The sequence below is a fragment of the Lepidochelys kempii genome, chromosome 1, assembly GCF_965140285.1.
Source record: "Lepidochelys kempii isolate rLepKem1 chromosome 1, rLepKem1.hap1, whole genome shotgun sequence".
Taxonomy (NCBI): domain Eukaryota; kingdom Metazoa; phylum Chordata; order Testudines; family Cheloniidae; genus Lepidochelys; species Lepidochelys kempii.
In genome coordinates this window covers 339,884,032-339,897,256 of record NC_136380.1, presented here as the reverse complement: position 1 = coordinate 339,897,256, position 13,225 = coordinate 339,884,032, and the positions used below count along the sequence as shown (strand labels likewise).

At 37.5% G+C, this 13,225-nt stretch overlaps 1 protein-coding gene across 25 annotated transcripts in view; it reads left to right on the top strand.

Annotated features, from left to right (window-relative positions):
• The window catches only part of CELF2 (CUGBP Elav-like family member 2), a 713,903-nt gene that overhangs the window by 645,118 nt on the left and 55,560 nt on the right, over positions 1–13,225 (top strand). For 20 of the 25 annotated variants that reach the window (XR_012156850.2, XR_012156851.1, XR_012156849.2 and 17 more), the window contains 4 exons: positions 4,753–4,782; positions 6,634–6,713; positions 10,961–11,119; positions 12,753–12,816. Coding sequence is in view for 22 of the 25 variants with exons in the window: in XM_073328795.2 (XP_073184896.1) it covers positions 4,753–4,782; positions 6,634–6,713; positions 10,961–11,119; positions 12,753–12,816 (333 nt within the window). In the remaining 3 variants the exon portion in view is untranslated. The remainder of the gene's footprint in view (positions 1–4,752; positions 4,783–6,633; positions 6,714–10,960; positions 11,120–12,752; positions 12,817–13,225) is intronic. The other 5 variants (XM_073328790.2, XM_073328804.2, XM_073328802.2 and 2 more) reach the window with 1 other exon arrangement.

The following is a 13,225-nucleotide window of genomic DNA, read 5'->3' as shown; positions in this document are numbered from 1 at the left end:
TCCCCCTCACAGGGTCCTAGATCCCGGGCTCCAGCCTGAGCCCAAATGTCTACACCGCAATTGAACAGCCCCTTAGCCGGAGTCCTGCGAGCCTGAATCAGCTGGCCTGGGCCAGCCGCGGGTTTTTAATTACAATGTAGACATACCCTAGGTCTACATGGGGCGGGAGACAACACTGTTCAGACTATATGTTCAGCTTCTTGAAGGGAGGCGTTGATAGTGCCTTTTATATGAGGATTTCAAAGCCCTTTATACTACAACTTTGCCACTCTGCCATTTTTCAGATTGTTGAAAACTGTGGCAAGGTTAGTGTTTCATTTGTCCTTTTGCCACTGTGTAACTTTTGAAAAGTTGGAGGAGTTTTGATAAGTTAAGAGGAAAAAGCGTGTGGGAGCAGGGAATGGGAACCAAAAAAACTAGACATTATTCATGTTGTCACATTCAGTGTCAAAACAGAAAATTAAGAGAGAAGGGCAAAAACAAAAATTTGAAATTAAAAAAAAAAGTCAAAAAAGAATCAAGGGAAATTTGTCTGATTTGAATCAAACTTGAAAATTTTGAATTGAAAAAGAAAATTCTAATCAAACTTTTCCCGTGAAAAATTTCAAATGACAATTGTGAGTTCAAAATATTTTGTGAGGAGGGAATGTCTTTTTCAACACTGTCATATTAAATGATCTCCTTAAGGCTGTGTCGGAAGTCAGTGGTAGAGATGGAATACAACTGAGGCACCAAGACTCCAAGCTTCTTTCTCTAGCCACTCCATGACAAAGCTAAGTATCAGATTTGCCCTCATTACACCTTCTCAACATTCTTTCACTAGAAAGATTGGCTTGAAGCAGGACAATAATGACAAAACTTTCCATTTCCAGAAAGTGGGTCACTCAGGTTGCCAATAAAAGGTGGTCTTTAGTGTTGGTCTAACTCCAGTTTGGTTCTGTGTAAATTTCAACTACTGGGGCCTACATTTTCCAAAGTCATTAGTGATTTGGGGTATCCAACTTTGAGACACCTTCATAGACTCTGATTTTCAAAGGATTTTCTCGGAGGGATTTTTTTTCTTTTGCCACTAAAATGGGCATGAGAAATTGAACCTGTATTCTGACCTCTAGGTGAAGAAGGCCAATCAAGGCCAAGATTCCAGCACATTGACAGAGCATTGTGGGAAGTGTGCATTGCTATTACCTTGCTGTGTCTCTGATATGTGTAAACAGATGGCTTCAATTTCCAGGACACTCAGTCCAACACCTTTCACCAAAATCCTTTTTTCGTTTGAGCTGAGATAGTAATATTAATACTTCGCTGTTATGTAGAACTTTTCATCAATGGATCTCAAAGCACTTCACAATCTTTAATGTATTTAGCCTCATAACACACCTGTGAGGCAGGGAAACATTATCAGCTGTTTTTACAGATGGGGAACTGAGCAGCTAAGTGATTTGCCCAAGGTCAAACAGAAAGTATGTGGCAAAGCAAGGAGTGGCACCCCTATCTCTCAAGTCCTAGGCTAACTGCTTAATCACTGCACCATCCTTCCTCATGCTTTCTGCACTCATGCTCAGGGCTACCAGATCTGTAGAAAACAACATAGAGTAATCCCTGCTGTTAGCAACCACCCAGGGGCCTACCAAAAATCTAAGAACATAAGAACGTCCATACTGGGTCAGACCAATGGTCCATCTAGCCCAGTGTCCTGTCTTCTGACAGTGGCCAATGCCAGCTGCTTCAGAGGGAATGAATGGACTAGGTAATCATCAAGTGATCCATCCCCTGTCGCCCATTCCCAGCTTCTTATCTGTGCTATAAACTATTTTCCGTCTTACAATAAATATGTAGCAGAATTATACACAGTACACTTGGGGATACTTTGGAGTGGTCTCTTAAGATGGAACTTTGGAGTGGTCTAATTAGGATGGCCCCTTGTACAGGTTACACTGTACTACTTGCCCAAGTTTTACTTTTAATGAAACACACGAACATGTGAACCAGAGGAATTCTTGGGCACGAAAAAATCCCGTGCAAACCCAACCAGAAATAATTGGACATGAATAGATCCTTTCCTTTTGTAGACCTGTTCCAAATTGCTTGTCAGTTTTCATTTTAACAGTGTCTTCTATTTCTATAGTGCCTTTCTTCCCAGAGACGCCAAAGCACTTTACAGATTTAAATAGGCTGCGCTCAGGGATCACTTCAACAGTCACTGATGTACACTCACCTCTGGGATGAAACGTGGCAGCTGATAGACTGGACACAACACCCGTATCATTTAGGAGAAGAAGTGAAGAAGAATGTTGTATCCAGTTGAACTTGGAATTTGGAAACTCAAAACACAATCACCAGACCGCATGCAACCTGTATAGCCAGAGGCCGAGATTTTGAAGGCAACATTTAATGGGATTTGAGCATCCCAGTCTCTTATCTGGCTTTCAAAATTTCATCTTAAATCTTTCTTCTAGGTCACGAAATAGTAGATTGATAAAAAACCACTGAGATATTTTTTAAATACATTTGATTCTTTATTTGATGTTTAGATCCATTCAGGCCAGTTTTTTCAAACTTCCATTATTAACTCCACCTTTAGCCACGTAAGTAAAAGTGACCTGATTCACAGATATCTGTAGTTCTCACAGCTCGCATTGACATCACTGTGAGGTGTGGGTTCTTAGCACCTCTGAAAAATAGGCTAGTTTTATTTAGGTGAAATCACATTTGAAAATGTTCTGCTTCCTATGTCATTCACAGGTCTTGTCAAGGTTGTACAGACGTTCTTACCGTGCATGTGCTTCTGGGGTGGCAGCTCCAATGGAGATCAATGCCGGCATAAATAAATGGGGCATCCTTGACTTCAATGGGAGCATGGGTAGGCCAAGACTTAGCGCTTTTGAAAATCGTCTTGGAGCAGAGATTCCTGGGATTTGGGGGAGAGAGAGGGGAGAGGCATTAGAGATGTATTGGTGATAGGTGAGAAAAGACAAAACATCCGAGTTTAGATATCCTTTCAACTGACATGACTCATGTAATCGATGTGTTTCCAAAATCTGCTCTGTGTTAGGGCAACATGTTTCCCTCTGATTCCCTCAGTAGGAGGAAATTACTTTGAGAAACCTTTCCCCAGTCGATCATTTATCTGTTCTAACAGGTTAGAAGGCAGCCTTACAGAAATAAGGGAAATTCCTCCCCTTTCTTTTCTGTTCGTGATCCCTGACATTTTGAAAGTAGAGATAACAAATAATTGCAAGGTGAATTACAGGTTGGCCACATTTACAAAATGATTTTTGTTGTTACACACTTGGTGATTTAAGGGGAAGTAATTTCCATGTTGACTTGGCAACAAAAATTTGTGTCTTCATGTTCTTGTTACTATATTTTCCTCTCCTCTTCCCCACTCACACCTACTTCCCCCTTCTCCCCCCTCCCTCACCCCCCGAATGAGCTCCACTGCTCCTATTTGTAGTAAGAGAATTTCCGAGACAAGGGGCTCAGCCATCTAAGGAGCATAGGATTTGCCATAGCAGATCAGACAATTGGTTCATCAGGTCCAACCATGCTGCCTTTGTCAATGTCCGATAGCTGATGCTTCAGAAGAAGCATGCTCCTTGCCTTAGGCAATTATACAGTGTTTTATATGATGAGGTGAGGGGATGTGGAAATCCTTCTTGATTCCCACAGCTTACCCCCTGAAGCATGAGATTTGATTAGTCTTATCTTAACATGCATAGCTACAATGTTATTAATGGTTATAAAGCTGTCTGGTATGTATCTCAAATAACCACCTGTGGCCATGAATTCTACAGGTTGATTGTACGCTATGTGAAAGGAGTAATCCCTAACATTCACTCAACATCTACTACCTATTAATTTCGAGAGTAAAGAGGGGTGTGCAACAGCTGTGGGCCAGAACTGCCCTAAATAATGTATTTATCTGACCCCTCCTCCCCAACATGGCAGATTTGGATTTTGCAGAAGGAAAGCTTATATATATATAAGCACACACAGAGCATTGTTTTTAGCCTGAAACAACGGTTAGAAAGAGTTGTGAACTCATTCATCTCAACGTTGTGCTGATTCTAACGATGACACTTTAAAGGCCAGGTTTTCAAATAGTTTAGTAGTGCAGTTGCACACTTAATTTATGCCCACAATTGTTTGTGCAAATCAGGTAATCATATGCACGACTGGCCAGTGGTTGTCAGTTGGAAATTTGCTGTGTATTGTGGGTAGAATATTGACCTAGCTTTGTAATCCTGACCCCACAGACCATTATGAAAATGTAATTCAGCCTCCCTGTAATCTGCTCCACCTGTATGGCCACATAGCTTAATTGTCTGCTGCTTCACTTTTCTTTTGAGACCTGCTAATTGCAACATCTCTCAGTAAGTTACTTACAGCTGTACTGCTGGGTAGAAATTGTGATAAATGCATAAACTGTCTTATTGATTCTTGTTGACATTTTACATGCTTCTTTTGCATTCTTAACCTCCACTAAGTAATTGTCACTATGGTACAAGCTCCTGGATAATAAGAGAAAGGGAAGAAATGAAACAGTTCCTTGACCATTAAAAGTAAAATTATCAAAGGCTCTGTATGTTTTCCCCGTAATATATCTCTATTAGTTTGTCCTCTCCCCACATTGAAGTCACAAGATAAGAAATGAAAATGCTTAGTGTTATTTCCTATATTAATAATAAGAGTAATGTTTTTAAGAGAGATTACTTTGAGACTGATGGTAAATTTGGGCCTCTTTAATTTTAGTGCACAGCATCAATATGGAATCTAGCAGAGGTACTGTAGCTTATTTACCATTCTACTACACATTTTGTCTAGAATGCCTTATAGAAAGATGTTTGTGAAATTATTTTCTTTGACAAAAAAATTTTCTGGATAACAGTAGTAGCATCATAATGTGTCTAAATAATTAAAACATCATCAGCTGTTCTGTTATCTGAGAAATATATAAAGTAGCGCAACACTACTGTAAAATCTGCATAAAGAATTCTAACTTTAAAATTTATAATGCTAATCTATCAGTAAGATGCATAGTAGATTAGTTTCCCTTGTATCAAGGGATTTTATATTTTTAAAAAAAAAATTACCGCATGATGCAAAAATGCATTGACCTTATTTTCATGACTAGATGTAGTGCTTTTGGGTAATGATCAGGCATTGCTTTCTCTTACTGTTGTTTGATTAAAATGTTAATACAGTCTTGACTTGATAATCTTACCAGGTACATACGATCAAAAGAGAAAAGATGTTTTATGGCTCACAAATTGATTTACATAAACCAAGCAATCTGTTGCTTGCTGGATTGCAAAATGGTTTATTTTGCCCATTGGCCACAGGGGCAACAATATGGTATTTTTGGTGCCAGAACATAGCTTTCATGCATTAGCTCTAAAATGACAATATGCTTCAGCCTCTCTGTGTTTAGATTTGCTTCATTTGGAAATCTTTTAAGTAGTAATAATAATAATGTTTTGAGGAAATTGAGTGGAACACTAAATTATTCTCTGAAACCTAAGTTCAAACTGTGCAAAGCTAAGGGAGCTGAAAATCAATGCACTGTTAAAGTCATTAGAGATCACAAGTGAAATAAGTCTGTGTTGCTTTAGCTAAGCTTTTAGTGTGCCATGGTATTATTACAAAATCAGCCTGAATCTGGGTTAATTTCACAGTCTTTTTCTTTAAGATGCCCAAGGGTGCATGAAGAAGAATAAAATGTAAATTTCAGAAGGCAGTGTTTTTATTAGTTAAAAGGGCATTGAGCCATGCAGTACTAAACTTGACCTACACCATGCCTAGTATTGGTATGAGAAGCAATAAAGGGGAGGCCGGCAGGGGGAAACAGCTCAGGCACTAAGCTATTCTTTTTTCTATGATTTAAAAGGGAAAAAGTGGTTTTCAATTATTCACACATACACAGCTCCAGTATAATTTGAAGGTGGTCATAGTTTTTGTAGATCAAAGAATTATGCTTGTACCCATAAGTATCAGGACTTCAAAAAAACAAAACTCATAAAGATTTTTATTTGAAAAATTCATTTTAAAAAAATATTTAAATTCCACCTGCATTACAGAATTTGGTCTGGCAGCATGACTGGGTCCTCTGGCATTTAGTTTTAAAGCATTTTATACATGTTTTCCTCACTCTTATTTGTGTTCACACCATCTTGATGAAATTTACCAGTGGCATTATGAGCTCTTTAAATTTGTACTTAATTGCCAGTGATGCTTGCAGTTTATTTTAAACCAACAATAAATAAAAAGAAATAGCAGGTAGCTGCTAATGTATGCTTTGGAAGGGATTAAAATATACAATCCAAACTTTACATTTTAGAGCATACAAACAAGCTTTGCTTATTTCAAACCCTGTGGCTCAACAACAACACAACAAAAACCTCCAAACCCTTTTCTCCCACCCCCACCAATCTATTTTTTTACTTTCATCTATGGTCAGATTAGCAAGTCAGCACTGTCAATAAATAAATTAGAGGAGTTGTTTACTTTTATGTACTACTGAGAACAGTGTCGTCTTGTGGCCGTTCTCGTAGACTGTGTTGGTTTAACAAGCGTCCAACCCTTTTGTCTTGTTGTTTTTTGTCTTTCCTGCTCCCTGTCCCCTTGTTCCCACAGGCTGTGCGTTTGTTACATTTTCTACAAGGGCAATGGCACAGAATGCAATCAAAGCCATGCACCAGTCTCAGACCATGGAGGTACAGTACTGTATCATCTGCCCTTTCTTTGTTTTCTTTGTGCAAATGATTGTGAATGGTAAAGCCATGGTCTCCTGGAGAAGATCAGACACGTGACAATCTCACAGATTTAAACTTTCACAAAACTCACTCTACCTCTTTGTGAAATTTATTTTTCTGAATGATCTTGAAACACAAGTAAGAAGATCTCTGTGTTGAACCCAAACATTGCTTTTCTAATGTGTCCAGTGGCATTCAGTGGAAAATAAACATAAATAAATAAAACATATCTGGGGACTAAATTATCTTTTATCTTAAACCAAAAAAACCCAAAAAATGCCTGACTTTATATGGATTTTAAAATATTGCAGTTTGTGCTACTCTGGGAAAAGGCTCGAAAGAGATTTTTAACCTGGCCATGCCAAGTTCCTAGTGCATGTGTTTGGGAATTTGGGGGGCGGGGGTTGCATATGGAAACTTTTTTTAAGTTAATATAATTTCTCCTACTTCATGTAGCCAGTAAAAATGCTAATTATGTAAGAGCACATTGAAGAGCTGGACTAGCTACCGAGCACTGTCACGGCAGGCTCTGTACAAACAGCAATCTTTTACTCCCTAAAAACTGCTTCCCTGGCATCGTGCTTTCTAATAATGAGCAACACAAAGCTTTAACTTTACTTACCTGGTGCGACTACAGTTTCAGGGTCAGATCCATTTATCGGCATATTTATCTCACTGCCACAGCTCATCTGGTGGTCTCAACTTTTTTAGTCTGTGATTTATGTCATGGTCTTTCAGAATTTTGCACAAAAGGTCTCACAAGAGTACTAAGCCTTTACTTATTCTGGATCTTCTAGTTTAATCATTTGAGAGTGCATGTTATACTGTATTATGTATACCGTATCTTTGTGTACTGATGATCTTCTCATAGGTGGTATTTTGATGTTATGTGCACTTGTTTCTTCTTTTCTTTTCTTTTTTTTTTAATTATTATTCTTTTTAAATGAGGGCCTTTCAATTTTTCTCAAGTAATTTTTCTTTGCAATGCTCTAGTCTCCCAAAGCATGCTGGGTACTAAACAATCATTATTGCGTCATGTCGTTGAGCTGCTTTGTGTAATGAGCTAAGGGAAAGACAGAGAAAAAAAAAAGAGACAGTGCATGGAAATGTCAGCTGTTTTCTGTACTCTTCCAGTAATGATATTGGCATTGCAAAGCTATTGTCTTTCCAAACATCACATTTGACTTTGGTTAAGATTATTTTATAATCAATGTGTTTTCTTTTCAGTCCAATGCATTTTTATAGACCCTGAATATACAGTGTTAGATGAGAATCTGCCACAGAGAAAAATCAGAATTATTGAAATTATCTTCACTAGGAAGCTGTTCTTACCTAATATATTTTACTGCGCACTATGACACTATATATGGAATAAAAAGTGACGTTTTAGTTCATTGGAATAATGATTCTTTTTATTTTTCTGCCATGCACTGCCCCATTAATTTGGGGCGCTATATTTTTGCTACTTTTTGGTTCCACATAAAACAGAAGTGTTGTTAATAATGCTGTGGTTTTTATGTGTATTTTCTATGTGTTCCCATGTATTTTTGGTCTAGGGTAATGAGTTTCACATGAATCACCCTCACGTCAGAGGATGTTGTAAAATGAAATAATCATTAAAGGTCAGATTCTCCCTTTCATATGCTGAGTAATTGTACCGTACTTCAAACACAGCCCCTTTGTGATATACTTCCTTATGTTGAATAGTACCTTATGCCACAGGTAATCCAATTGTTTGAAGTGAGCAAGTGTATCACAATTTAGCCCTATATAAATAACTACTCTCAGAGAAAAGTACTACTCAACAGCCTTAAAGATTGGAGTATCTGCACCCATAATTAGCATCATGATGTCAGCTGGGCTCAGGTCCGTAGCAGAACTGATGTGCTTACTCTTTTGTGGGAGGTGGAGCAGCCCTTCCAGCTCACCAATTCATGGCATAGTACCATGGTACCATAGGAGTCTGCATGTTCTACCTTGCCAGCAGAAGGAAAGGTACACAAGCGGTGCTTCCCATTGAGAAGGGGAGATAAAAAGCAGCCATAAAATAATGAGGTAGGAGATACCCCATACCTGCTTGCATAATGGGGGGTACCTCTCCAAATGGAAAGAAGGTATTGCTCTGGTCAACATTCAAAAGCATTTTCTGCCTCTTGGTTATTAATGTCAATGCTATGATAGTAAAAAGTTGACTTTTGAGAGCTGCGATTAAAATCTGGACACTCTGAAATAATATTGCCCCTGGCACTTTGATTTCACGTTTTATGGGGGGGAAAAAAGACTTTTAAGATGGAAGATGTATTATGCAATCAAGTTTCAATTGAACCACTGAAGTTATTTTTTCTGATTTCATTATTTTCAGTTCTTTGGCACACATCATTGACTAAAACGTATTTTTCAAAGTGACGCAAAATGATGAGAATGTTCATGTTCAGAAGAGCAAGTGTCTCCTGGAAATAATGAATTTTCCTATTGCTCTTTGCATTTTACTCTCTATCCTGGTTTAAGCAACTCATTTTTAAAGCCATAATTGCTGCCCTCATTTTCGGCTTTTCTGCCTCATTTTTGTATTTTAAAAAAAAATCACTCAAATGGAGGGTTAGTAGGAGACACTAATTTGTTGACATGGAATAAATAGCAATGTTTTTCTCATATAGAGCCATTTTGCTACATGTAATTTCAATCTTCAGAATGTTTGCTCCTTTGAAAATGATGAAATAAGAGCAGAAAGTGAAAAAAAATTTACAGATTCCTAAATTGCAGAGATATTGTTTTTATACAATGTACTGGCATTTCAGGATTCATAAATATGATATCAGCTGTTGTATTGAGTATTGAACTGCTGAGCTGAGTCCTGGAACAGCCATATACTATTTCTTCCTTTTGAAATTCATTTATATTCCCTTTGAAATAGACCTAAGAGTTTCACGTATGTACATGTAGCAAGCAGTAAACTATCACCACACTTAGCCTAATACCACCAATCTGAAATGGGATACAAGCTTGCTATTTCCTTTTTTATTAGCTAAACTGGAAAAATATTTCAATTTAAAAAAAAATAAGAGCTTGATTTTAATATTAGTATAAAATCACTGAGAAGAGGCAATTGTATACCAAGCTGAATCCTCCATAATCTTTATTCAATTGCTGAAGTGGTGTATCTCAGTTTTTACTCACTGAAAAATTGAAAGACATTTTTACAATGAAATATACAAGCAAGGTACTGGGGGTGGAATAATACATCTCAAGTGATCATTTTCTAAGATGATAATTCTAAAGGAATAGTATTGATGGGAGGTCTTCACACAAAAGATATTATTACCGTGGCTTATTTCATCATTTTGTCTGTTGATTCTGAATGTTCCTATCATTGTTCTATTGTGAGGTTCCTCGGCTACTCTTTGTAGAAATAGAGAATAGGAACTTTTCTGAAGAAGCTCACAGTGTAGTGAGAGTAGCCATGGGATCAGTTTGGTTAGATATAAACCCCCATTGCACACTGTAAACTGTGTCTAAAATCCTGCTGTATTTCTGGATCTGAGGCACCCAACATGGTTTTAGGATTGGGGGTGGAAGAGAAATCGGCATGACAGTGTGTAGGGGATAGAGGGGACTCAGACACTACAATGATGGGCAGCAGGATAAAACTCAAAGACAGATGGTTTCTACAAATCATGAAATGTTCTAATCCATTTGCCAAAAGTAGACTGGAATCATTATGATGCTACATTGTTCTGTAGATTTAAAACAAAAAAATCTCAAGGTTTATATCTGAAAGCAAACAGTTTCAAAATTAGATAAAAAGGGATCTGTTTTCATTCATGTGGCACTGTTTATGTCCGTCATTGTCTTTGGCTATTACTTGAAAATAGACAGAAAACAAAGAGACAAGTCCATCTTTAAAACACATGAACCGTGACGCTTAATTAAAGAGCATTGATAAATTCTGTTGTCTCTCCAGGGGCATTCAGATAGTTGAACATACACAAAGATCTGGAGGGAAAGGAGTTCAATGAAAAGAGAGAGGAAATTAATAATTTTTCAAGAGCCATGTTTAGAAATAGTTGAATAATAATTAATAAACATCATTTCAGAAATAATTTCAGGTTATTTCAAATGGATTTAAAGGTGGTAAGAACACGTGAAGGTAGAATCATGTAAATGTGTGTGATGTTAACATCTTTCTTTTCCAATCTGTCCCATCATAGGGCTGCTCTTCGCCTATAGTGGTGAAGTTTGCTGATACCCAAAAGGATAAGGAGCAGAGGCGTTTACAACAGCAGTTGGCACAACAGATGCAACAGCTCAACACTGCCACTTGGGGGAACCTCACAGGCCTTGGAGGACTCACACCACAGTACCTAGCTGTAAGTTCTTGTGAAATGTAGTGACCACCTGATTCACCTGAAGAAGTGGGTTTTTTTACCCATGAAAGCTTGTGTCCAAATAAATCTGTTAGTCTTTAAGATGCCACCGGACTCCTCATTGTTATAGTGACCACATATTTAGACTTAAACCGATATATTTATTTTAGCACACTGGAGTGAACCCTGGTAGAATGGAACTCCCTACGTTTTAACGTAGGCTCTTTGGGGCAGATAGTGACTTATTCCTGAAAGCACCCTGTAAATGTATGGCACTATATAAAACGTTTTGTAGTAATAACAGCTATTTAGAATGAAAGTTGCAAGTTATTTCAGTGCCTTGCAGTCCTCTGAAGATTAAAATTCTATTTCAGCTGGAAAATACATTTTTCACTCTGATGTTTCCACTGAACATTAAATTCTGCTTTTTTAAAAAATGTGAATAAATTTTTTGGAAGCTTTCTCTTATCAAAGTAAAATCTTCACCTTTCAGAGATTAGGTAGACATCTGAAAACCTTCTTCAACTGTGTTTGAGAACAGTCTTTTGAATCCACAATGTTTCAATTTAATTCTACTCTGCATATCAGTTTCCCATGGAAATATTCCCTGTACTCATTCAAGTTAATCTTTTAATATATTTGAAACTGGCTATCACATTAACTAGTGAAAGTCTGTAAATTAAATGCTCTTTTATTGGTACTAAATGTGCAAGGTTCATATTACTTTATAGAAGATAGATTTCATGGGCGTTTGGGCATTTTTTAAATGACATTTTCTTTGACTCTTTGAAAGCTATGAGGGAAAAATGAGCTTGCTACCTTACATTGTTCAGCTGCCCTCTGCTGGGGGGAATCTGGAACAGCTTGAGTGTGTCATAAATCATAGACTGGTGGTAACAAAGATTCTCTTATTGTTCAAGTGGTCAGGGGTCTCTGCCTTTTGCCGCTGTAAAGTTGTGAATGGTCACAGTGTATGGCATATTGACAACTGGGAAGTTCCCACATGCTGAGAGATCTGTTTCTCTGTATCTGCAGATTGCATAAATCAATTGTGTGTGTACGTGGGATGGGGTGGTTATAAATCTGCATAGACATTCATTTAGCTGGCAGTCTTTAAAAAAAATACCCAGTATATCAAGGGTTAATAGTGAATCTTGACTGTTATATAGCTAAGTGCCAGCCTATGAACTAATGAATATCTGTGTACTTGATGTACCTTGTTCTAAGAAAGAAACCTGAATTTAAGGGGTTGGGTGAGAATGGACCATGATTGACAGAGATGAGTTATGGTAAGTACTAGACTGCAGAGGTTTATAATTAGTCACGCTATGTTGGTTTAAATAGATTTAACACCTGGTTGTTAAAAAGAGTAAATTGATTAATTGTTTTAAAGCAGCGATGTTATTGAGTTTCCCCAGTGTCTGTGTTTCTTAATAGAGATTAGACATTAATATGGATTTACAGCATCATCTCTGGGGATGTTCATTCCAACAATAGGCAGAAGTGAGAGACTATATAAAACTAAAGGAAACTTTATGTATTCCAACTTTAATTTGATGGATAATTTTGTTTTAATCTTGTTGCTTTTTTGTAATATCACTTAGATGACGATGATCGTCTTATTATTAATTTGCAGCTTCTACAGCAAGCAACTTCCTCCAGTAACTTGGGTGCCTTCAGCGGCATTCAGCAAATGGCTGGTGAGTTAAAAATCATTTCATTTTGGCCAATTATATTTTATTTTCTTAGGCTCTTAAATTCTGTTATCTGTAATGATCACCTGATGTTAGTCTTTGTATATAAAATGTGTTGTGTGTATGAGCAGGGGGCAACTCAGGATTCGGATTCAGTCCTTCTTTCAGAAACTGAAATTCAGCTAACCGCTCCTCGGTTGTACAAACAGTTTGTCTTGCATTAGTCACCTGCCATTTGTCCAGAGTAACCAATTGTAAATTGCAGGAGAGCTCTTAGTTCCTGCAGCTATATCCTACCTAGTAAAAGTGGCAATAAAGCAACAGCAGGATTACATTTTAATTTCCAGTGAGATTTCTGTGGCCTGAAAATCAAATTAATGGCAGCCCTCAAACATTTTAATAATAGGTGACAAAT